This window comes from Anneissia japonica, unplaced genomic scaffold (genome assembly GCF_011630105.1).
Source record: "Anneissia japonica isolate Jap-2015-1 unplaced genomic scaffold, ASM1163010v1 scaffold1065_len1792383_cov172, whole genome shotgun sequence".
NCBI lineage: Eukaryota > Metazoa > Echinodermata > Crinoidea > Comatulida > Comatulidae > Anneissia > Anneissia japonica.
Window position 1 is genome coordinate 129228 of NW_022684135.1, and position 26189 is coordinate 155416.

The 26189-nt window shown below is 31.4% G+C and overlaps 1 protein-coding gene across 1 annotated transcript in view; it reads left to right on the plus strand.

Moving 5' to 3' along the window:
• The window catches only part of LOC117103481 (anosmin-1-like), a 56469-nt gene continuing 30280 nt past the window's right edge, over positions 1-26189 (plus strand). Inside the window, exons 1-2 of the mRNA XM_033244033.1 lie at positions 1-297; positions 18038-18097. Coding sequence (XP_033099924.1) covers positions 181-297; positions 18038-18097 — 177 coding nt within the window. The 5' untranslated portion in view covers positions 1-180. The remainder of the gene's footprint in view (positions 298-18037; positions 18098-26189) is intronic.

Below are 26189 nucleotides of genomic sequence, written 5' to 3' on the forward strand. Positions count from 1 at the left end.
CTTATCCCTCCAAGCAAAGAGCAAAGCCCACGTTCCGCTTGACTAGTTAGCAGATTTACGCGTTCAGTCGTCTGTAGAGGAATGCCCATGCATTTTGCAGTGAGTTCTGTTGTCGGCAGAAACCTCGAAAAACATGTAGTACACAAGAACGTCGACGGTACTTGATTAATAACGATTACGATGGATATTTTAAACATTTTAGCTCTTTACTATGTAATATTTTTGTCTGTTACGTATACGAATGGAGGAATATTATCGAGCCAGTGCAAGGCCAGATGTATCACTGAAAATATACATGTAAGTATTTCAACCTGGTCCATTGCTGTGCCTTGAACAGTTAGCCCCTGCTGAGCTAAGTACCTAAACCTGTTGTTAATGTTGTGTGTGGTGGTAGGTGTTGAATTCAAAATTTATCCCTCTTCATGAAATATGGGTCAGATTTGCAACAAGGTTTCGTGCCTTATTGTTATGGTATGTATACCGTTATTACTAGATATAAAATTAATAAGTACGAAAGGCCTGATTTTACCACTTTACCTATAATAATTGGTTACCATACCATTGTCTGCTAAAAAATCAGTGTATTTTTGAAGACAGTTGTCTCTGGTAGGTATATAGAAAAGAGAGTATCACTATCAACACTTAACATGTCTTTAGATATGGGTTGATATACAGTATAATGTGACCAATTAGTATTAATTGAAAATCCCATTGATTCTAAATGGATTTTTTCTAAATCAGAATTTTAGATAAAGTGTACAGTTATTAAAATTAATGGTGTCTCTAATGTATTTGTATGGAATTATGTTTTGGGACAAAATGACGATACTTTGAAAAGTGAAACTTTCATGCGATCCAAAATAAGAACACAATCCAAATTAACGGAAACATGTTAAGAACATATCTTTAGGAAGTAAGGGGTACTGTATATAATCACATACTGTATAAGCATCACATTAAGCATGTAGCATTCAAGGTACACTGACATTAGAAACGTGACCCTAAAATGCCAATGTACAGTGTAAGAATGAATGAACTGTGTAGGAATAATGTAGAGTATTTTACCAAGCCAATAGATGCATCTATTATTCCAAATTGAAAGTATAATCCTCCAAATATTAAAATAAATTATTAAATTGCAACATAGTAGAGTGTATAAAACTTAATGTGATCTTTTTTGTTCTGTTCGATCTTCAATATTTGACTGGGTTTTCTACCTCTTTTTGTTGTCTTATTGTTAACACCATTCACCCATTTGTTTTAGGATTTATTGCTAGACCGGTTCTTAATGTTTCCATATTATATGGTTTACTTTTTTTAGAATATTTTGAGTCATTTAACAGAAGTCAAATGAAACTCATTAATGTTGTTTGCTACAACAACACACTAAAACTAAACTGCCATCAAATTATATTTATAAAGCTGGGAGATATATTCTATTTGAAAGTAAGTGAGTAATTAGCTCAAAATAGATAGAAAAAAAAATGTCATGGTATTTATATTTTCCTGACCAATTTACAGCTAAACAAAATACTAAAATATTTTTAGAAAATGTAGTACTGTAGTAAGTAAACTAAATTGTTTCAATACAGTTGCATTGGAATTCATGCATTTTAGAGTATGATCATTTTAAATGAGTTTGCAAGAGGTACAGTGTACAGTATTTATTATTACACGATGCAGAAGTACTTATTTACTATTACAGTATAACATCCAATCCCACTCCTTCATAATTTATAATTTACATTATGAATTTGTGCTGTTGCTTCAGATGTTGTTTGCTATTACACTAATTCAATTTGAATTGAACATTTTATGACGCTGTCAGTTGTCAAGCAAGACATATACTTTTATTTTACGAAGAGTCTCGTACATTGTTTTATACTGTAGATCAACATTTTACTGCAATAGTGTGCATGCTTTGCCTATAAGATTAGTGGGAATATGTATTTTTATAACTTTTGGTAAAAATTGTTATACATTGACAACTGGAACTGTCATAAGCATATAGCTATACCGTGGCAAAGAACTGGACTCAAGTATTCATGTCATTTCATAAAATTTTATTTATTTTTTTAAAGTACTGTAAAAGTAAGTCATTTTTTTTACATTTTCGAAGAGAAAGTACTGCCTAAATCTGATATAAACATACAAATTGGCCCAGCAAATTTTAAGAATTATTGCAATAAAATGTCTGTAGTCAGTTAATAAAAATTGTTATATTTTAATTTCAAACTTCATGGAAATTGATAATGTATGTGGCCTCTTTAATTTATAGCCTTATTTTTGTTGATGACAGTACAGTAGAAGTAGAGGCCTGTCTAGGAAATTTCTGTATTTAACTAGTAGTTACTTCATAGAGTGTAAACAAAATTTACATTAGGGTATTACATAGTCACACTTTACTGCAAATAAGATGCAGTTATATAACTTTTTGGTTTTTCTTTTTCTTTTCTATTTTAAAGAAACATCATTGACCTCAGCCTCAATTTGTTCTTATTTTGTTCTTAATTTTTAAGGAACTTCAGCCTCAGTATTCTTATAAAATGTGTTCTTACAAAAAAAAGTGTACCCAACTGCTTTGGTAATACCATCTCTATGACATTGACAGGAGTAATGGTAAGGTTAAGTTGATCTACTGTACTAACTGCTGTTTGTGGGAATCCTTGCAATATTTGTTGTACTCTATTGATTGAAGTACTGCATATATTCTACATGATTTATTAAATTCTACAGTTAATGTAATGTAAAAGTGCAAGTTACATCAGTAGGAATCGTATTGAATACCATATGCATTGGCTCATTAGATAGCATTACAAATCTTTGGCATTTGTTCCAAGTGTAATTTACTTGGCAAGTAAGTGTAAGAGGAAATTGACTGCGCTGTATGCTTACAGAACTAACGATTTATCAGGCACCATTGATCAACATTAAGGTTCAACATAAAAGCCAGGCTCTTTATCTTATATTAAAATCACTGCATTTAGCAAAAGGAAGAAAACAAAAGCCTACTCTAGGCCGTGTCTGAATAAAGTACAACACAAGACGAGTACAAAATTTCAATAAAATCAGAGGAAAGATACAGTAACATCCCAAGGGAAAAATTAAAACTAAACAATTTCAGATAAGTTTAAATTTAAAAATAAATTAACTACTGTAAGACAAAAAAGGTGTTCAATAAAAAAAAAAACTCAGGAATGCTTAATGAAATACAGATTTCTAAATATTTAAAAACTGGGAAAGTGGGGCATAACCACCCTTTTTTCCACCATTTTCTTTAACTGTTCCCAAGTTTTTTGTCAAACACATTTTTTGTGTCTAGAAAAATCAGTTGTACAACAGATCAGAAAATTGTTTTCCTCCAGAACCTGGCTTTAAAGAGCTACAGTAATTAACTAGAACAATAACTTTCAATATTTGAATTCTTTAATTTTAATGGTAAATTTGTTAAGCTTTTAATTTAGAATTACATGATTCAATTCCCTTTTAATATAGATGCACTACACTTTTTTATTTATAAGAAAACTAAGACTGAAATTGTTAAAAATTAAGAACAAAATAAGAACAAATTGTGGCTGAGGTAAAATGTCAAATTAAGTTTTTATTTTTAAAGAAGCAAAAAAAAAAAAAAATCTTATCTGTACCTTATTTGCAGTAGGTGCGACTATGTAATACCCTCTATAATACAGTACAGAAATACTGTATACTTAGGTAAAAATAAGAACAAATTACAGTAAGTACATTTTGAGCCTGAAATTGGCAAAACAATAAGAACACTGAGCTTGGGCAAATTTTTACTGTTTCTTATTAAAAAAAAGTGTATTAAATTGTTCTAATTAACCATTCTGGTCCTAATTTTAAAGAAAAAAATTAGCAAATAAAATTGAAATATTAAAAATGAACTTAAAGTATACGTTACTACAAATTGCAGTAATTCTCTATGTAATATGTGTCCGTCATTGGCTAGCATAATTATAGCATTCGAACACAGTTGCTACCTGACACTTAGTTAATGCCTACATTTAGTGGTTTTTAAGTATGATACTTAAAACCTCAGTGTTAAAATGACCTAAAGGTAGGTATGTTCTTAAATATTTCTATTTCAATTCAATAGATTATAACATAGAGATGTAAATTGAATGATTTTGTAAATAAGATGATGTAATTGATACTGTGATTTAGGTTTGGTGTTTGATGAGCATAGTATCAGGCAAAAAGGCAGCGGAAGTTCCAATCATACCCAGAATACTATTTCTCTTTGAACTCAAGTCCCTTTTTATTCAACAGGTGAGCAAACAATAGTAGAATGGTGAAACCTGAAGGGGGGTTGCAAGTCGCCTTTTCATCCTAATTTGCAACTTGATAGTCCAGTTAGTTCTCAAGTTCAACTTTTTCAATAGAATTTAATTCTAAGCATTTGCGTAGGCATTCATACCTGTGAAGTTGTACTTGGTAATATTTTCCAATATAAATATATGCCTATTATTTGCATGGTCTGAATTACAGTAGCAGCTTCTATCGTATATCATGCAACATTGCTCAAACTGGTTTTAAATGAAAAAAGAAACTAAGGCCATTTATAAAAAAAAAACTGAGCTGAAGGGCAGATTAAATATTATTATTTTTAAAAATCATCTACTGTACAATTAAAATTTTAGAAGATTTTTTTTTTTAGTGAAGAAATTTGGGTTGACCTTAATTCCTTAAAATAGTGACTTTCTGAATCTGTTCTGTAGCTTTGTAACAAACATATTCAACTCAATGTCAGCTTTTAGTATTTTATAATTGTTTTATTGATTCAAAGGTTAAACCATGTTAATCCAAATATTAATAAAATTTCAAAAAATAATGAAAAACCTTTTAACGAATCTGTTTATTGACATCAAACCACTTGAGTCTGAAACAAAAATGTGACATACTGTAGGAATTCCCTCTACCATATACAATATATGCAGCATACTGTATTCACTTTGTCGGCGAGTTCTACAACTACGCCTAAAATATCAACATTTAGAGCTATGTTGGCTTTTACTGTAGAAGTCAATATGATTCATTGATTTAATCAAAGGACAGTTACAGTACTATATTTATTCAAATCTACTAAAAAAAGTAAAATGTTTTAAAGGATGTCAAACCACATGGTTAAAGTTGATACACTTTACTAGTCTAGGACATGCAGTAATTCCTGTATGATTTACTGTAATAATAGCATCAGAAATTAATGCTGCTGCATTTCAAAAGTTATCAAAGTGCCAGGTAAAGTGTAATCCGGACTAAAAACATTTAATAAATAGGTTTTAAGACAGATTTTATAAAACTAATTTGCTGACTGCCAAACCGAAATGGGTTATTGGTTCTATAGATGATGAGGTTGTGGGATGGGGGGGTGAGGTCCTAAACAAAAAAAGGAAAGAATGTTGACCATAGAGTATATTCTATGTTTTTTTTTTAAGAGAAGGGACTTGCATATTAAAGCTGTTTATTAGTAATGGAGTGCAAGGAAACAAACATACTGTAGGCCAAAAAATGACAGTTGTTTTTTGAGATGATTTAAAAAGTGTACTAGTTCTTTATCGTATTTGGACAACCTGGTCTATAGTAGGCCTTGAAAGTGTTTCAGTATTATCGCTATTATTTGGTTAATTCAACATTTTAAAATGCCTAAATACTTGAATATATGATTTTAATAAGCTTATCTTGAAAAAAAAAAATTACAATAAATCAGCTGGGTTGGTAATTACAGGGGAGGGCGGTGACTCTAAACACATGTTTTTTTTATTGCCCCAATCGAAAGTGAGCAAAAATCTGAGAGAGAAATCTATTCCCACTTTGATCTAATTGAAAAGTGAAAGAGGTTATCATTATGATACTGCTTAAAAGAGACATTCAGAGGAGTTTAAACTTGTCCAATCATTTATCCAATTAAACATCTTCCTGTTTTTCTCCCCGTTGAGCTAGATGATATAATATAGACATCATGCTACCAATATTTATCTTGCAAGCTCATAATTTTACGATGATTTAACACAGTTTAAGTCTTGAATGGCCTGGCCTAGTTATTGGTATTATAACGTGTATAAGAAAAAAATTAACTCAATTTTAAATAATATACCGCTGTTTGTATACAGCCCAGTACATACAGTAGTTGTATTAAAAAACTTCTTCACTTTAAAAGATATAATCTTTGTTTGTGTTATATTTAATAAAACTTTTAAGATTGATTTTGTCTTCATACATTAATTTTGCATTTATGATTTTGTCTATTACAGTACTATATGTGTGTTCAATGCAATTACAATACCATCTTATTTTGAGCTGGAGACTGAAAAATATTAAATTAAAGAAGTGATGTAAAGAATGAATAAATTGACAGTTACCCTGAAGGCAATTATAAATAATTTTTATTGGAAAAAATATATGCTATGTACTGTATTTCAAATTAAAAAAAATGTACTAAAAATAAAAACATTTGCCAAGAATGAGATAAGGCACATACTGTGTAGCCCACACAAATTGTATATGTAGTGCCAATCAACATAATTGCTTTTTGATTAAGCGACAAGCATATCCGAGGAACGCTGATCGTCTGAAGTTCGTCACATTTACAGTACGTATAGTATCAGCATGTCACAAGCAAGATGGCCATTCACAATATTTGTTAGATAAGTCTAGTCCCCTTCCTCTTGTCTCAATGAAGGTCGTCATCTCTTGGTTTCCTTAAAGTTTGGAAAAATATGTTTTGTCACACATAATATAATACTAGGGAAACAAAGGAGGAGTGAAGAAAATTTTTGAAGCATGCAGCCTCAGTAGGCAATAGAAAATAATAAAACCAGTTTTATATTCCTTACTACTTTATTTCATTCCAATATACTGTAGTAAAATTAGGGATATTATCCACTGTACTGTATACTGTACTCTACATGCTGCTACTATTTTCCCCATTACTCAGTATTTTGGTTTTACTGGTTGCCTGGTAATATGATAAGACAAAGTTTGTGAAGGTTCATCAACCTACATTAGAAAATACAAGGTAACTGTCATCAATGTCAACATGATGTCAATAAGCCTCAATTTCAAAGAGCACATACTGATAACTTTTCACCTTCTTCCTCATCAATTTTATTCTGATTTCTGTTACCAAGTGAAGCATACTGTAATTCAGCACATCTTGTGTTCAGTTCATAAACCTGTTACAAGTGTCGTAAAGTAAAGTTTAATACATACAGTACATACAGTAAAAACTTCCAAAGCATGTTAATTAGAAATGTCAAGTGACACATACCTGTACAGTAATTAAGTAATTAAATTTTTACTGATTTTGTTATTGTTGCACATCTTTTACAGTTGTGCCTCTGTTATAAAAGAGAATCAATAAAAGTAAGTTACTTACTTTACAGTAGGGAGTCACTGCACCCCCACCTTGAAAGTTAACAAGTTACGCTCAAGTATAGTAGTTGAAAACCACCTCATGTCTCCATATTTTGCGAGCCAGAACCCCCTTATTTAATCATAGAGCTGGCTCCCCACTTCACGTTCGCATCCCTCCCAATTTAGCCTTTCCTCTACCATTTTAAGACTCCTAGATCTCCTCTGGAAATGTCACATTCTTATAACTTTTCGCACATATATCCAAAAAAAAAAAAGGATTCGCTGTGACTAGACTCAGTTTTGCCATGACAAACTGTTGACTCCCATAGAGTATGCTTAGTACACGATGGTATAAATGTTTACAGTACAATAGGCCAACTTATTTCTTTTGCCAAAGAATTCCAACTGTCATTTTGGTGATTAAGGTATACAGTATTCCTCAAAGACATGGGAAATTCTGAATTAGATCGTAATCCGAATGTCTTCATCCATAGAACAAATTAAGAGTAACTGTACTGATTAAAGGATTAGTTTCGAAAGTCAGTAATACTGTGCAGTCGATTGGAAACATAAAAAAGGATTGGAGTCCTTGTGTGCAAATACTCTACAGCTTTTGTTTAATGCTATGTGAAAAGCTTAACATCTAAACCTGTGATGTAGTGTTTCCTTCCCTCAATATTGAATCCTCTTTCTTAACAACTGTACTAAGTACTGTAGTTTAATATTAGAATAATCTGGAATTATTCTCTTTCTTGTCTTGCAATGCTGAAACTGATGATTCAGGAATTGGTGACTTATAGACTTCTAAACAATGGTACTGTAGATATCAACGCTGATGTCTCTTTATTGAGCCTTTTGTTGACTACAGTCTTTCAAAGTATAGAGTTTAAATAATTTACAAGCCTTCAACCTGTTATTTTTGTGAACGTTGTGGTTATACATTATTGCCACTGTGGCCATGTTATTTAGCTTCAAAATATGTTATAAATATGTGGCTCTAAAAATAAATTTTGGAACATTTAAATGTGAAATTGTTAATGTATCGTACACTTTTTTTTTTATAAGAACACATTTTATAAGAACACTAAGGCTGAAATTGCTTAAAAATTAAGAACAATATAAGAACAAATTGAGGCTGAGGTCTAATGAGATTTTTATATTTAAAAACTCAAAAAAAAAACCCCAAAAAATTATATTTACTACCTTGTGTGCAGTAGGTATGTGATACCCTCTATAATGCAGGACAGTAAGTGTACAACCTGTCATTTTCGGCCATTTTTACCGGGGAAATTTTTCTGTGGCTATATTTTCAGGGGCCCGTTTTTTCTTAAGGGACCATTTTTTCCGGGGCCACTTTTTACCTACATTCCAGTACAGTGTATACTGCTGTACAATAATAATTTTCTATGTTTAAAAAGTGTGTATTTATTTAGAACAAAATAAGAACATTTTGAGCCTGAAATCGGTGAAAAAATAAGAGCACTGAGCCTGGGCAACATTTTACTGGTTCTTATAAAAAAAAAAGTGTACTATACTCACTGGAGCTAAATATGTATGGTACACTAAATAATAATATTGTTTACAGATCTATATTTAAATATGCAAATCACTATAGTATTGTGCTGTATGAACCAAAATATTTAAGATTTAATTGCTAATTCAAAGAAATTACTGCAGCAGTAATGAGAAGCAGAGGTGGCCTTGGTAATGGTAACATTTAAGACCCAAACTAGGATTACATGTTGATATACCTGTAGTGTAAACTCTGACTATAGTAATCTACAGTACTGATTAAACCAAACCAATATGTAATGAACTTCTAATCCTACCAATACCTTTTGTTTTGTGATACACTAATGTTATAAAATTGCATATTGGTAAGAATAGATTAACGTTTCAGATTATTATGCCAGTCCTGTCCAACACTTCTGTGTTAGTTTTACAAGTGATTGAAAAGTGTATTCAGTTTCTGCAACGGACCAGTAATGATCAAGAATTGATCGCTATTGTTCTCATTTTTAACTGCTTCACATATTTTGTTGGATTGTTGGCTTTGTAGAACCATCCACTGCTTTTATTTTCAGAATCTGGCAATCTGTGATTTGATGGTTTTTGTGGTGAAAAATGAATAAATTGTGTTCTCCTGTCCTTATTCAGATCCATCACACCTACATAATCTTACACTTCTGTACACAAGTACAGTTCCTCGGTCCTGTGTAATGTAAAACATCACATCAAACATTGTACACATTTGTCAGGGGCGGATCCAGATAGCATTTTTAACTTTCCAAAGCCTTCATAGTTATTTAAAAAACATTTTTTTTTAACTTTCCAAAAGGTGGGCCAGGCCTGGCCCCCCCCCCCCTCTCCCTAAATTCGGAATAATACAGAATTGTATATAAAATTCTAACTTAGGTTTTTCCTTACATGTACAGTATGTGTTCAATATCCAATTTTACAATTTGTTGTTGATATTTTATACCAATAATTCAATAAAAATGATTCATGTTGGTATTAATTTGCTTGCTTTTTATACTTAACGTTTATGTTCTTACAATCAGTGTTAATTAAAAGCTAATTTACTTAATCGGTACTAAACCTACAGTATAGTAAATATTTGCAGCAAACTCATTTTCCATAACTTGAGTACATACTATAATGGCATTTGTAACTGAATCTTTGAAATCATATCCTCACAAGTCCTTGTTCTTTTATTCTAGGGCAACCTCATTAATGCTTTATAAGAGACTTGAAGTTCATTGATGAGTACCTGATTGATTGATTGATTGATTTATTGACATTCTACCAGCTTAGCTCATCCTCCACGATAATTAACCCAGAAAATAAAGGGTTGGAGACAGAATCTTAAATTGAGTGTCGATAATGATTTGTATCATGCCGTTGGCACCCTTTCTTGAGTAACACTATCAATGGTATCCTGCCTAATGATCCCTATCTCCTACCTAGTCGTTATGGCAACCCATCCCAAAGCAGTATGCATGGTTGCACATTTAGAAAAGCACGCTCGGCTTGGTTGCATGTGTTGAGAACAGAAATCTATTCGTATTTCCTTCAAATTAGCGTGGCTCATTAGTCCTTCGGTTCATCTTCAGTTAGTCGACCTTATCAGCTCAAGCAAATATCGGGAGTCCCTGATGTAGGAAATAGGAGATAATTGCTATCTTTACCTAATTTATCATTACTTCTTTCTCTAGGAAATTATTATTGATTTATTGAATAATTTAGAGTAAAAAATTTTGATTCAATTCAAAATCTGGAATTAGTGGAGATATATATTCCAAAAACAGCAATCGTGGTTTTAATATTTTCTATTCATACTACTACTATTTTGTTGATTCAGAACTGCTGTATGGATCAAAAGTATGTAGCAAGAAGAGAGTTTGACAGGCGTAAATGACAACATAATCAAATGTACATCCAAAATAATTATATTAAAATTTTACGTAAATAATTTTTGGGATTTCGTTCTTTGAGTATTAGTAAAGTCACTGTTTATTCAAGATTCTTGTAAGGTGTCTGTACACACTCTTGTAACACTATCTTAATATTTTTATATATATTTATTTTTATTCATTCGATTTAACACGGGCAAATATACAATGAAATATAAAAATGAGATAAATTTGCTGGTGATGGAAAAGGGCCAACAGGTGAAATCTAACACCTCTTGTGTTTGTTATTGCTGTAATAGAATATGTTATGTTGCTTTTCGCTGACAAAAAATATAGTTTAACAAGGTTTTAGCATTTCCAATGAATCAGAGACAGCATAAAACCACCACCTCCACTCCCAGCGGAGTTTTCCTAGCCATGCGTGAACATTCAATTTCAAAATCTGACCAAATGGATTTAAGAGAACAGTCACATCTAGGTACCCATACTCCTGGGTGCAAGTGAGAGACAAGTGTATAAATTGCCATGTTATAGACCTGACTAAGATTCAGTGCGCAACATTATTATCTCTTTAAATTTTTGAAGAAAAAAAGTCACCCTAAAAAAAGTAGTTAAAAATCATACCTCACCTAAATAACCCCACATTATCAAGCCCTCCTACTTCACTTTCATACATCTCTATTTCAGTACTCCTAGATACACCACTGCCTGAAAAGGCACACATAATTCAAATAATATTTTAAAAAATCTCGCTACTGTACTGTATATACAGTAACAATTCGTTCATAAACTATTTAAAACCATATGCAAACTTAACTGCACGGTACATTGTTTATTCAGTATATTTTAACAATCTATTATTACTGGTAACTATATTACTCAACTAAATTGAATCACTTGAGTTATTGACCACAGTACTCCACTGAACAAGTATATTTGAATATGCGTGGATACAGTACAATAAAAGAAAAACGCAAGTATACATTGATATCTATACATATTTTGGTCATCATTTTTAGACATGGATATTTAGCCGGTATACATTCAATAATTAACACAGCTTTTTCTTCAATAATTTGGGCACACTGAATCTCTAATCTTAATGGCTTGGAAAATATAAGTTATAGCGTTCAAAATAGACACTTAAAAATTTAATATGGTTTCTTTCTCTTTTCTTTACTTAGATTTTAATTAATTGTGTTTGTGAACTTTGTCAATTGTGGCTGTACAGCCATGTGGTTTAATGCTGCTGTATATAGAAGTAAGAAGTGTATAGTACTGTATGCTCAAATAGATTATCAATCATCATCTACATATTTCTAGATGTTCACACATTTTGTGAACAAATCCAAATGGTAAGCAATCGCTGAAGTACTAGCTGTTTAGTCAAGGTTGTTAATGTAATAAAAGGTGGTTAATGCACTTTTCACTTTATGTTGAAATCTTGGGATTATAACGGCATCAAAGCATATTTAGCCTGGTAAAGACCACCATTTCAAGCTTTTTATCCTACACATTTTCAATGAATGGCGACGCCAAGCTCAAAAGCTCAGAGAATTGAGCTCACTCAGTCTCTAGCCAACTGTTACCAATGCGTTACCAAGTCACTCGTATTCCAGATGGATTTAGGCGGTGGTTGTCAATTACAATATTCCGTTCAGGAAAAGCTTTTACGTTGTCTGCCTCAATGAGTAATGACAGACAACATTGTGATATGTTTGGGAATGAATTGTACTTTCTCCAGCTGGTCATATATTTGAGGAATATTAGATTAATGTTAAAATCCATGTATATCTTTCAGGAAAAACATTTTATAGCCTTTGTCTCTTGGAATAGGTTTATAATCCTTCATGCATCCTATGCATTTCATAATCTCAGTGACTGTTTAAATTTGTACAGTACTGCATATTATACTGAATTGTCAATTTTCTTCAGTGGTAAAGTCTGGAAAACTCATTAAAATTCAATTCAAAAGGATTAAATATATCAGCAAGCTTTGCTTTAATAAAGCACAGATAAAATCAATTTGGTTGTCACTATAATTGACTGAACTTTTCTTAAATTTTTTAAAATTATGCCAGCAAATTTTAAGATCCTGCTAAGAATATAGGAATTCATGCATTTTTTGGGGTGAAAATATTTTGTTGTATATTTAATCTGAGACCTAATAAATTAAATTGGCAATTTAAATATTATTTAGTTTAGTTCAGATTATGACTTAAGAAGATCCATCCAAATCCCAAATAGCAGTTACACTGTACTTTTACCATTAAGTCAACGTAGCCAAAATATGCTGTGTCTATAGGAATTTTGTTTGTAGCTATTAATATGATAACTCAACAGTTGTAAAATTACTCTACAATTTACAGAACAATTTGATGAAACCTTGGCATAAATTCTAAATTATAGGCTAATGTGTTATCCAAAGTGGGACTTTAAATCAATAATAAACCATGAAAGTTGTGAATGCTTCCATGTCTGTCCACATAATCAAATTTTATGACAAAAAAAAGTGATATGCCCCATATCTGGATGTAATATGACATCACAGTGCCCATGTACTGTATGGGATATCACACAAATTTGTCACATAAAATATGATAGATTGGACAAAGCTTTAGAACATAGTAAATATAATGGCAGATATCTGAAACATGAGCTTGTGGTATCTTTAGTAACTTTAGAATTCTTTACTGAAATTGACTAATTGTGTTTGATGACAACCTATTTGTACAATACTGTACTTAATACTGTGAACTATTGCAATCCTTTTGTTTGCCTCACTGCTATCTGCAGTAAAGGAGTGCCCCCAGACATTTCTTCACATTGAGTAACTGTTAACATTCTTTTCCATTATCCGATTAAGTAAAAACTTGCAACAAATTGTTTCAGTGAAATGAGAACTGAATTCGTAAGACATTTCTCAAAAATTTATTTACGAATTTGTCAGGTCATTCCATTTTGTTTTGAACAAGGGCAAGGCCAGTGGCCACCCAGCCTTTGGAGAGGGTTTAGGGCGTGAATCCCTGTAAGAATTTGATAATCTTTTTATCTCATATTCTAGAAAAATTCAATAGGAATTATTTTTCCCCAATAAATTGTGTGAACACCTGACCAGCAATGGAACTCTTCCTAATGTGTGCCTGTCCCTAGCCATCCCGCCCCCACTGGCACTAAAACTCTTTCTATTTTTGGAACAGGTAAAACTTGCATAAATCTTTTTGGTGAAGTTAATTCAAGCACATTCCCTGTAAAAGTTTGCCTAAGATTTTGCCAGATATGATCCAGCTTTAATTATCGTGATACCATCTCCAAAAATGTTGCAAGATTTGAACAAGGGAGATGGCATTGAACTTGGCAAATATGCAGTTCACTGTACTGGTACTATGGTTCTTTGAAATCATATTTGGTTAATGAAAAACTAGCCAGATGTTCATTTATTTTGTTGGCTGCTTCAACAGTTACTAGGATCACTGCCTGGGATTATATTAAAGATAAAGAGGTTGGATTTTTACCCATATGTTGGAATAATTTGTCCTCTCACCACAAAATGACTTGCATGATTGGACAATTAAAATTTGAATTTATGATACATTTCTTGGTATTTACACAGATCCTATACATACATTTGCATATAGGATCTGTGGTACTTGTAACTTTATCTTTTATTTTATTTATTTTTTTAATCAAATGAATATACACTTTTTTTTATAAGAACCAGTGAAATTTTGCCCAGGCTCAGTGTTCTTATTTTTTGGCGGATTTCAGGCTCAAAATGTTCTTATTTTGCTCTTATTTTACATACTTTTCAAACACAGAAAATTATATTGAACAGTAGTATACTACTGTAGATAAAAATGGCCACTGAAAAAAAGGCACAAGAAAAAATGGCCCAGAAAAAAGACCCAGTAAAAATGGCCCCAAATGACAGTTACACCTACTGTACTGTATTAATAGAGGGTATTACATAGTCACAACTACTGCATATAAGTTACAGATATATATTTTTTTGTTTTTCTACTTTAAAAATAAAGTAATTAAAAAACCTCATTTGACATTTTGCCTCAGCCTCAATTTGTTCTTATTTTGTTCTTAATTTTTATGCAGTTTCAGCCTCAACGTGTTCTTATAAAATGTGTTCTTATAAAAAAAAAAAAAGTATAAATCAAATCAATATTTCAAGGCAAAAATGATTAATTTCTAATACTTTTCCGGAATAAATTTGAAACTATTAACTTATTACGGTATGTATGCTTTTTTATAGTTCAAATTTTAATTATTATAATTTTGAAGAAGGTTGAATCAACTTTTCTAATAATTTTCATAAATACAAATAAACTTACGTGATAAAATGTATTTTATCATTTTATTTATAAGATTTTAATCAAATTGATACAGTAATTAATGAGAGATTGACTATGCCATGCTTTTTTTTATTGACCTTTTTAACAAAAATATTCTCAAAAAAAATATTCTCAACATGCCCAGGCTTGTGAACTTGGATAAGTTTCAAGAATACTACTTGAGCGAAAAAGGAATCTTGACAAATTTTAATAGGATTTATATCAAAAATACTATTTTCCTATTGGCTAGTACAGGTCATGCGACCAATTTTGAATTGAATAGACAATAAGCAGATTACCAGCCTAATTCTTAGTGCATACTTCGTACTTCAGCTGAAACTTTGTGCCCTCTTCAAGCTTCTTTGTATTCTCATTGTCGTGAAATACGGTATTCAACAGCTAAAAAGCTTAAGGCTGTGGGCCATATACAGTATTGGGTCATTGGGACTTGTGAATAGTATTGCAAGTTGTACAGTACTCTGACTATACTTTATAACATTACAATATTTTATATCTGATTTCATGCACACCTGTGCTAAATAGGAAATTTTGTACACATAAACTAGAAGTGATTTCCAACAAACATTCATTGCCCTTTTTTTTAAGTCAGACCCCAGTGTCTGACACCTAATGTACGCAAGAAAATGGGTTTCAGCAAGGACCGTACATTATTGCTTTTATTACACTAATAGGACATGTCGCATGGATGGTGGGGTCAGTTAAGGATGTGTTCTAAAGAACTTAAGGTTGTGAGTTCGAATTGCGTCTAGGTATTCAATTTTTTTAAAAATTATTTTAAGAAATTTAATTTTTTTTTTAAATTTTAAAATATTGTACAAATAAACATTCTAAATAATATTTTATTTTTGTACAAATAAACATAATTATTTAAAAATATCTATGTTGTTAGCTCTTCCAAAAAAATTTATGAAAATACAGTATAATAATTTGCACCTATACCGTATTTAAGCGTGGAGGAAGGCGCAGAGTGGTTGCTCTTGTTATTTATGTGTTTTGAAATTTTACTTTTTTTAATGTGCACTGCAATACTGTAGTTGTTAAAAACTGATGAATTTTTCTTTTTCTTTTTTTATGAAATTTATTTGAAATTGAACTTTGAAAGGTATGGTAGGGGCCAAAAATTGAATAGTAATTTTTATTTTTTACTTGTTTTCAAGCAATAGGTTGGCCTTACCTTATTCCATTATAATACCGTAAAACCTCGAATTGAAGCCCAGTGGGCTTAATCTTGAGATGAAGCCCATCTCGAATTGAAGCCCCCTCTTTAGTTTGCAAAATTAGCCTAAAAAAGAAACCCATCTCGAAAAGAAGCCAATGGACTTCTTTTCAAAATAGCATTCTCGAAAAGAAGCCTATGGACTTCTTTTTCAAAATAGCATTCTTCTTTTCGATATAGTACAGTACATACACTGTGCATGAATTTCATAAAACAAAATAAATTAAAAATAAGCTTGGTTTATACATTAGTTTAGGTGATTTAATGCCAGTTAAATACACTCCATAATACAGATTGATGTTACATTGACCTTATTTATTGTTAACATTTACAAATTCACAAAATTTACAGCATTCATTTTGAAAAGAAGCCCATCCCGAAAAGTAGCCCATCTTGAAAAGAAGCCCATCCAAAGTTCGCAAAAGAAAAAAAAACAGCACAGGGCTTCAATTCAAGGTTTTACAGTAAATTGATTTAATGCTTGAACACAAGACAAGTAAAACACCAATTGCACAAGTTTTTGATTTATGTGATGCCAATTTTAGTATGCTCATTGCCAATGGGTTTTTTTGTTTTTTTAAATCAATTTGCAAATTGCAAACTGATCATAGTTATTTAAATCATAACCTCTAGTAATTTTGACAAGAACCAGGGAATATTCATTTTTTCCACTCTGGATTGGATATGATCTCTTCATAGGATTCACACTGCAACCAATTGCTCATCATTGTTACCGCCAATTGATCAGAGTACCTCTTATGAGCTTTTATCGTGACTAATTAGAAAATCAACCTTCCAGTTTATTGACATAAACTATAGCTGAAACGCTCTTGGGAACCTAAATGTGGCTCATTTAATGCGTACTGTATCTGGTCCCAGTGCAGTGAACATCCAACAGCTTTTATGATACCGCTACAGTAGACTTGCATCTTTTCCAAGTTAGCTTTACTGTACAGGCAAATATTCACATTCACATTCTCCATGGACACACACAAATCGTTTAATATGCAAATCTTTTTTTATTGCACGGTTATCGTTGAGATTAATTTAGAGTAATGGATGTTTTTGTACATTTGCGAACTCATCTTCACGTATTAGTACAGTGTTTGACATTGCTTATGTCCAAGACAAGCAGTGTTAGGAATCGTACGCTTTATGTTCACCTTCTCGTCCTATTTTTTATGTACAAGGTGCCACTGTTGTACTGAAGTGAATACAATTTGAGGATAGCGCAAAAATTGTAGTGAATATATTATTAAAGTGAATTTTATTGAACTTTATGTTATGAAGCCGACTATTACAAGGCACACAAAACATGAAGAAAATAAAATGTATTTATTTTAAAAATTATCACAATTTATCAAAATAATAATCTAAGTTTATCATTATATGGTAATCTGTAGTTGGTACTTGAGCATTTATTTATTATTATTTTTATTAAATACTAAATAAAATAATTAATGCTAAATATTTTTCTTAAATATGACAATTGTTTTGGTGATATTAATTTTGATATTAGATAGATATTAGATTAGAAAAGTCAGATTTACAATATATCAAAAAATGTTTTTCTTCTGGAGCCTTTATACCATACAGTAGATCTATTAATTATTGTAATAAGTTAATAAATCATGCCTAAATAATTATATGTATTGTGTTTCTTTTATTTGCAGAAGAAGTCCAGTACTATTCAAGCAATAGATGACTGTTATGGTGATGTCAACTGCTCATCTGTATGTATACATTATTATTTTTTGTTTATTTTATTATTCTATCTCTCATTTTAATTAATTTTGATTTTATTCAAATTTAGCTCAGAGCATAGAATAGAATTTAAATATGTTTAATGGGTATAATAGAAAAGCTCAGTTACAAACCCTGGATTTAAGGAATCCTGAGGTCAGAAATTATTTTTATAGTAGACCTACTATACTGTACTGTACTCGTAATTAAATGGTTTTTGGCTAACCATCACTCATCCCCATGCAGGTTGTCTTGTAAAAAGGTAACCACAGGCTAAAAGTCTGCGGTGGGCAAGGGAAACACAAACTTTTATGGCAAAATAATAACCTGTATTTTTATGATGAATAAATGGTTATAGACTTAATATAATAATCTGAACGCCTGTAGCACTCTCACGCAGATGTGAATACAAACCGGCATTTTGTGAAAAGGCCATTTTTTTTATAAGGCTGAGTTAATTGATTTAAACTTCATAGTGCAAGGGCCTGCCAATATTTATGAACTTTTAAGCATCCACTTGCTCATGTGTATATAATAGGCCTGCCACTGTATATTCACAGATACCACCCTAGAGTGTCTTGTCCCTTCAAACACTAATCAGGGCATGTAATGACCCCTGACACTTGAGTCACTGAAGTAGAACACTCACGCACACTGCATTGGTCTGTTTCAAGTATATTTAATACATTGAAGTAAAAATTAGGGGAAGTCACGCTAACTCTCTTGTTGATAGGGATCCATGCCTCAGGCAGAGAAGTCCTCTATACAACATAACCTGAAAAGGGATTAAGGCCAATTGCTATCGTTTCATTCAAAGTATTCTTTCGTGAATTCGTCATCGCGTAGTTCATTCCCTGAACAAAAGAATGGAAAAAAATCGTAACAAGAGTGCTGTTGTCTTGTGTGTGATTGTTATCTGTGTGGTTCACTTTGTGTAGTAAAGTTTAGACTTATGATTGATGTGATTGACTTTGACTAGATATCAATAGAATCATAGATAATCATTGGCCTTATCTTTTCTTTAAAGAAAAAGGTAGTTCAGGATGAGCTGTTAGTGATAAATTTATAGATGCTTTATAAAGATAATGATAATGGTCTACTTAGGGTTTATATTTTACCTACAGCATGTTTGAAGTTCATTGAAAATGTCTGCTCTGCTTTATTACCTTTCTACATGTGATGTATTGTCTAAGGTAATTCCATGGCTCAGTGAAATAATTTTGTCACCAGCTGCCCCAGGGATTGTTGGCTTGCAGTATCACCTTTGTGAAGTTATAATTTTTTGTGTTCTGTTTGACCCATCTTAGAAGATTTGTTGCCTACATGTTATATGTATGTATATTATGAAGATTATGAAGAAAAAAATTTAGAAAGAAGAAAATGAAAAGAAAAAAAATTAGGATTGCCCAAAATGTTGGAGTGAAAATTCATGACTCATATTGACTTAAACAAAAGCACTCAAATCTGACCATAACTAGACACACAGAGTTCCAACCTTAATAATTGAGTACATCCCTACGAAAAAGTAGGTAATGATAATCAGTGGGGCCTAAATATTATTCAGTTTTGAATTAACCTTATAATATACTGATCAAAACTGTCTAAAATTCTTTAAAATGTTTTCCTTACTATCTTTTTCTTCTGTATTTTTTTAGTTCTGTTTTTTCTTTTCTGTTTTCTAATTTTTCTCCCCTTGTAGACTTTTTTCTACCTTTGTTCCTTCTGTTTCTTTTTTCCTGAGCACTCCCTCAAATTGGCGCATTGAGACTATAATGTGCCTTATAAGTTGAAGATTGGATTGGATTGTGCTGTACAGAGTGTGAAAGTGTGTAGTAATTAGCATATTCGATTGGGACTTATATTAGCCACGTTAAGTACCAACTCAACAAAGTATTTTGAAATTTAAGTATAAACTCAACGAAAAAGTTAACGTTATTTAACCAACTGAATACGAAAAATACCTAACAGATTTTCTGTTAAGCACGAAAGTTCCCATTCGAATACAATGTGTTGGCTAGCATTGGGTATCTACTTTCTGAGGTTTCAGTTACTCATAAATCAATTTATTTGTTTACGTTTATTCTTATTAGATCAATAGTAATTATAATTGAGGAAGTGTCTCTTCCCATTCCCATTAAATCTGCATTCTGGTTCCTCCTGTCAAACAAGCTTCTAAAAAGCCACAAACCTCATTTTCACTACCATAATTATATTAATTCGCCAACTAATAGATCTGATCTGCCAAATCAAGTTGGCTTTTTCACATGTTATTATTTCCCAAAGTTTGTGTTTCACTGATGCTACTCACTAAAATATTTTAATAGGGTAAGGAGATTGGCCACCATCCCCAGCCCACTACTGTACAGTCGAACCTGCAAATTACGACACCCAGTATTTTTATGAACATGTTCTGAGTTGGATCATCAGAAACTTTTTTTTAACCATGCAAAGTTTACCTCTGATTTCTCACTCGCCATACGATAAATTAGAGAAATAACATCAAAATTTAAGTTTTACATGTTACCAATCGAAAAATCACGTTATCATGAATATAATGCTATAAATCTTTGGATTATTATATTTTATTAATAACCGAATGTTATTTAATTGGAACTGGGATTTTTGTTGCTTGGGCTTAGTTGAATTGGCTTTTACTGTATTAGTGTACATATTCAGTTTAGCCCTACCTTGGAGGTCTTAAGATTAGCTTTAGGGTGAACTAATATGTAACTCAGGTCAACTTTCGACTTATTTATAGTTTTATATCTTAGGACTAAAAATAATTGCTCACCCGACGTAGATCTTTGATATATTACTGTAAATGGACGTATTACAAATTTTGCTTTAATTCGCTAAAAAAAATATATAAAACATAACTATTTTAAATCATATTACTGTATATATATTTTTTTATCATCATTAATAAAATTCTGCTTGAGTACTCCCATTGTATATACTATAGATTTGTACAGTAAACACTTTCATTCCCCATTACTTTAAGTGAATGTGTATTATGTGTGAAAATATAGATTGTATAATGAATGAAGACAGATTTTTTTTCCCCCAATTATTATATGCGTGTGTGATTGTCACTTGTCCATTAGTTTATTGGCTTGAATTGGTTTATTAAAGTTGATGATTCACCGTCTTGCATACGTAACTGTTAATCCCTGTCTAATCCCATGTAATCCATCACATTTGGGGATAAAGGTTGAACAGTGTGCACATCTCAAGTGGCTTTACATTCAAGGTTACATGATTGAAGCTGTTACAGGGAGAATCACACAAAGCAACCGTTAAATAATTTAATGAACATCACTTGGTTGCCAAGACACATTTCATAAATCCGTGTCCGTCTGCGTTGTTTAACACTTGGACTTTATAACTCATAATTTGATGCGGAAATCAGCTTTTATACACACATTATTACAGACTTGCTAATTTCACATTTATTATCCATTGCAAGAGTTTTATGATTTTAAGCTTTAAATCAGCACTGTAAATATGGTTTGCTGAAAGTTGCCTATTTCTGATGCAATGTGTTTTGACGAGACAAACATTTACAGAGTTGCTCTTTGTTTTTTGTTTCTCTGTATATAAGCATTAAATGTATGTGACATGTTTCAGAAATATTAAAACTATTTTTTACATATTTTTATGGACTGGTATTTAAAATTCTATGTAACTTTAGCAATACAGTATTTGGTTGCCAAGCTACACATTTCGTAAATCTGTATCCATCTGCGTTGTTTAGCACTTGGACTTTATGACTCATTTGATGCTGAAATCAGCTTTTAGACTTGCTAACTCCAGTTTTGTAAGTCATTAATAGGAAGAATTATATGATACAGTATTAATAATAATAATAAATAAATTGGAGAATTTGTATAGCGCCTGATAAAAAAATAATTTTTTGTCACTGGCGCTTAAAGATGTATTAGCTTTAAATTAACATTAAATATGGTTTGCTGAAAATTTGCAGATTTCTGATACAGTAATGGTCTTTACAGGGGTATTTCAGAATTGCTTTTTTTTTGTTGCCATTTATTTAAGAATGAAAGTGTTCATATAACTCAATATTACATTTATGTGACATGTTTCATTTCAGAAACATTGAAATTGTTTTTGTATAATTACATTAGATTTAATTATGTTTTAGTATTGTATATATGTAATTTACCAGTATGTACTGTAGTTTATAATCAGTTTTCCTAATACATACAGGGCAGTTTTACTGAGTTCTATTATTAGAATTTAAGTAAAAAATAGCTTCAAAATATGGTGTACATGCAGATGCTGCCCGGTAGTGTTGTCTACACACGTCAGTTACTATTTTTCAGATGAGGTTGAAATTTTATATTTGATACATCTGTGATATAGTTGTACATAATGTAGACAAAATATGTGTTCTGTGGAAACAAATATTAATTTGAGTAGTAAGTTTTGTCTTACATACCATATATGGAAATTAAGAATTATTTTATATTCCAATATATATTATTTTTAATTTTTATTTTATTTGTTTATTGAAGCACACGGCACATGCTCACCAAGGATTTTCAATAGTGAATATATCGCTGTCCTACTGTACTTGTAGGTGACAATGCCTTTGGCTTGAATCTTCTTTTACATAATTAATTTATTCTTTTAATTGTGCCACTGCTGGTTGGGACATCCCTCGGAAAGTGATTAGGTTTACTGTTGGAGTCCCCGGGGCCAGCATTTGTGACATTTTATTTTTGTTATGTGTGTGTGTTTTTTTCCGGAATAAATTGAATTTCATAAGACAATAGTATTAGTACACACCAAACTAAATCTCAATATGAGGTTTAGGGAGTTAGTGGAGTTTTGGTTGTGAGAAAAAATCCTGCAACACTGACAGGATTTGAACCCAGTACCCTAGGATTGGAAGGCAAGCATCATAACCACCAAAGCTATTTAACTCCACTCCAAATGGTATATTGGATATAGTTTTCATATTGTTTATTAGTAGAATAAATGCAATGAAAAGAAAATTGTTGACTGTCCTTGAATATAGGTAGATGTCCAAATAGACCTATATAATAGTAGATAATTTATTCCATATTTCTGATATTAATAAAACAAAAATCTGATATAATATTAATCAGTTTAGTTTAATGGCTATATAGCACCTGGTTAGTTTGATACTAATTGTCATTTCCATATAGCATTTCCTATCTGTCCTATCTGTAGGTCATTATAAATTTATAGTCTTTTTATTTATTCATAATTTCAGTCATATATATCGCCTGGTGAAGTGTCATGCTTTCTATTAAATAAAATACAAGTGATAAATATTTCAGTATTTTTAGTATCTAAACACGCGTCAGTTCAGTTTGAGTAAGTGCTTTGATGTTACACGATGTTTCATTTCGATAATGTCTGTCGTACATGTACAAACGACCGATTCCGGCCCTTGTAAACTGCTGAAGGGGCATTACGATATTAGCAGTAATCCGGAATTTGCAGTCGGTAAATCATTGAGATGAGTGGAATCCTATGAACTTCCTAATACAGCATGTACTTGGTTTATCAGCTTTGTGAAGCAACGCACAACAACAGCTATTGGAGGTGATTGGCTGGAATAATGGATTTGAAAAGATCGGCCGATGTCAAAATGATGTCAAAATACCAAAGACCAAGAAACTTTAATGACGATCCACATCCAGTCATCACTAATAACACAAATATGTTGAAATTGGCACGTCAGGAAGACTGAGACACAAATAACTTTTTTTATACCTTGCTTAGCGAACCTGCTGCCTGCCACTAAAAATGATTTCAAATAAAAATAAAATTTTATTTTTGGCCAATTAACGCACACACCACCACAAAAAAAATGGGAATTTCAAGACAAAAAATAAATGTTTATCTTTATTTTTATTATGCCTGCCACTACCTTAAAATCTGCAAAAAAATAATATATGTATATTTCTTCCTAATTATATGTATCTAAAGCATTTAACCATCCCATTGTTACACTTGAAATCATAATTTTTCATGTTTCCTACATTTCAATTTTAGTAATTCAGTATGTCCTAGTCCCGAACTGTTATTTTTATAGGTGTAGAAATTAATCGGATATATTTCATTTCTTGATATATATTGCGTACCATGCAATCCTTTGGTAAAATTTCCCATATTACAACATATGGACTAATTACTAATATATCCTATTAAATCCTGTTAATTACTGCTTGAAAATTATATAAATAAATATTATTTCAAAAACTACAGTGCACAAAGCATGTCCATACAGATATTTCTGACCTTCATATTGTCAACAATATTGTAATAAGTAATTTAAAAGGCCAACAAATATTATTGGATAAAAGTTAATAATGTTATTAATAAGTTGATATTAAGTTATTAATATCAAGCTCAAAGTCTTTATGAAAGAAAAGTAGTCGGGAATGAGATTTGGCTCACACCAAGGATTATAGATAATAAAATTTTATAAAAACAACCAAAAAACAATGTAATATTAGTATAATTATGTGGTTAAATGCATAACAAATTCAATCCAACCAAACATAAAATCTTGCAGGATTTGTTGGACGAAAGATTCATAGTTTAGTGATTATTGTGTATAAAATGCTGTTGTAAGTAGATAAAGCATTAACTTCCTACCTTCAAGCGGCAACTTAAAGTGAAACCAATCTATTATTCTGTAAAAATCCGTACTACAAAGAAACGACAGATGTATGGCAGATAGTTAAACATAATAAGTTGTTGAATTGAAACATCTAAAACCACATACAGTAAATCTGATTTACTTAAGTGTATGAGTCAGCATGCTGTGTTGTTGAGAAGACTAAAAAAACCAACATTTTTCGCTAATTTAATACCAAAAATGAAATAGGCCTATTGTACCTCTAAAACAGTGTTTGTTGTACGACCATAACCAAATATGTTTTAGTACAGAAAGAAGTTTTTTTTTGTTTTTTATAATCATAAATTTTTATCAAGTGAGTGAAACTGCCGGGGTATCATACCTGCCTACGGTATCATACCTGCCTACGGTGTGAACATTACAGTCTACTGCAATCGTGACTTTCTAAAGCTATCCAAATGGCTTTAAGTGTGGAGTATGTACCATGATTAAGGCACACTTGAAAGAGCTCTCAAAAGGATATCTATTTAGTTTTCCCACAGAGTTGAATATAAGAATTGCATAAAGCTGGCTCCAGAGGAAAAATGCTTTTCGATATGTTGTTCTATATGATTTTTCTAAGAAACAAAAAGATTTTTTAAGAAAAACTTGTTAATGAAAAGATACAGATTTTTGAATATTCAAAAACTGGGCGAAAAGGGGTGTAATCACCCTTTTTTCGACCTTTTCCGTCGCTTGTACAAGAGTGCCACCGTGGAGATATACACCAAGAACGATCTGATAGAAACTGGCAGATGCCTTGCTGCAAGTTGGTTGTGAAGACCCACTACACAGTTAAGCAGTTTTGTGTCAAATTTGACTGCTATTTTATCATCCATTTGCTTTCATGTCTTGTCATATTTATGAACTAACAGTGTAATTTTGTATATTGGACACCTGCTTAATATTAATAACTTAGAAAATCAAACAGAATGCAATTTCCGTTTAGTACTCAACGTAGCCTTAGTCACTAAAATATAAACATACCATAAACTACTATATCTGACAATATTACAAGATGCTAGACATTGAAATTCTGTTACAACAGAGCAGCATGAGAAAAGTACTGATTACTGTTAGAGGCAGAGTACAAGTCAGTGAAATAGCATCATGAATAATATGAAAATAATAGAATAAATTGTTGAAAATTATATAGCATACCGGTAAATACTAATAATAAGTATGTACATAATCTTTTGGAATTACGTTTTGAAAATGCATGCATACTATTTTTTTTTTATACGTATGAAAATTTTATGATACTAAAAAATAAATCTTTGAAATGCTTTCATATTTGATGTTATTGTTCCCCCGAAATCTACCATTGATTATACTGATAATACTAATAATGATTGTATTGTAAAATTGTGTGAAATGTATAAATGGTGTTAGCAAACTACTGCAAAGGA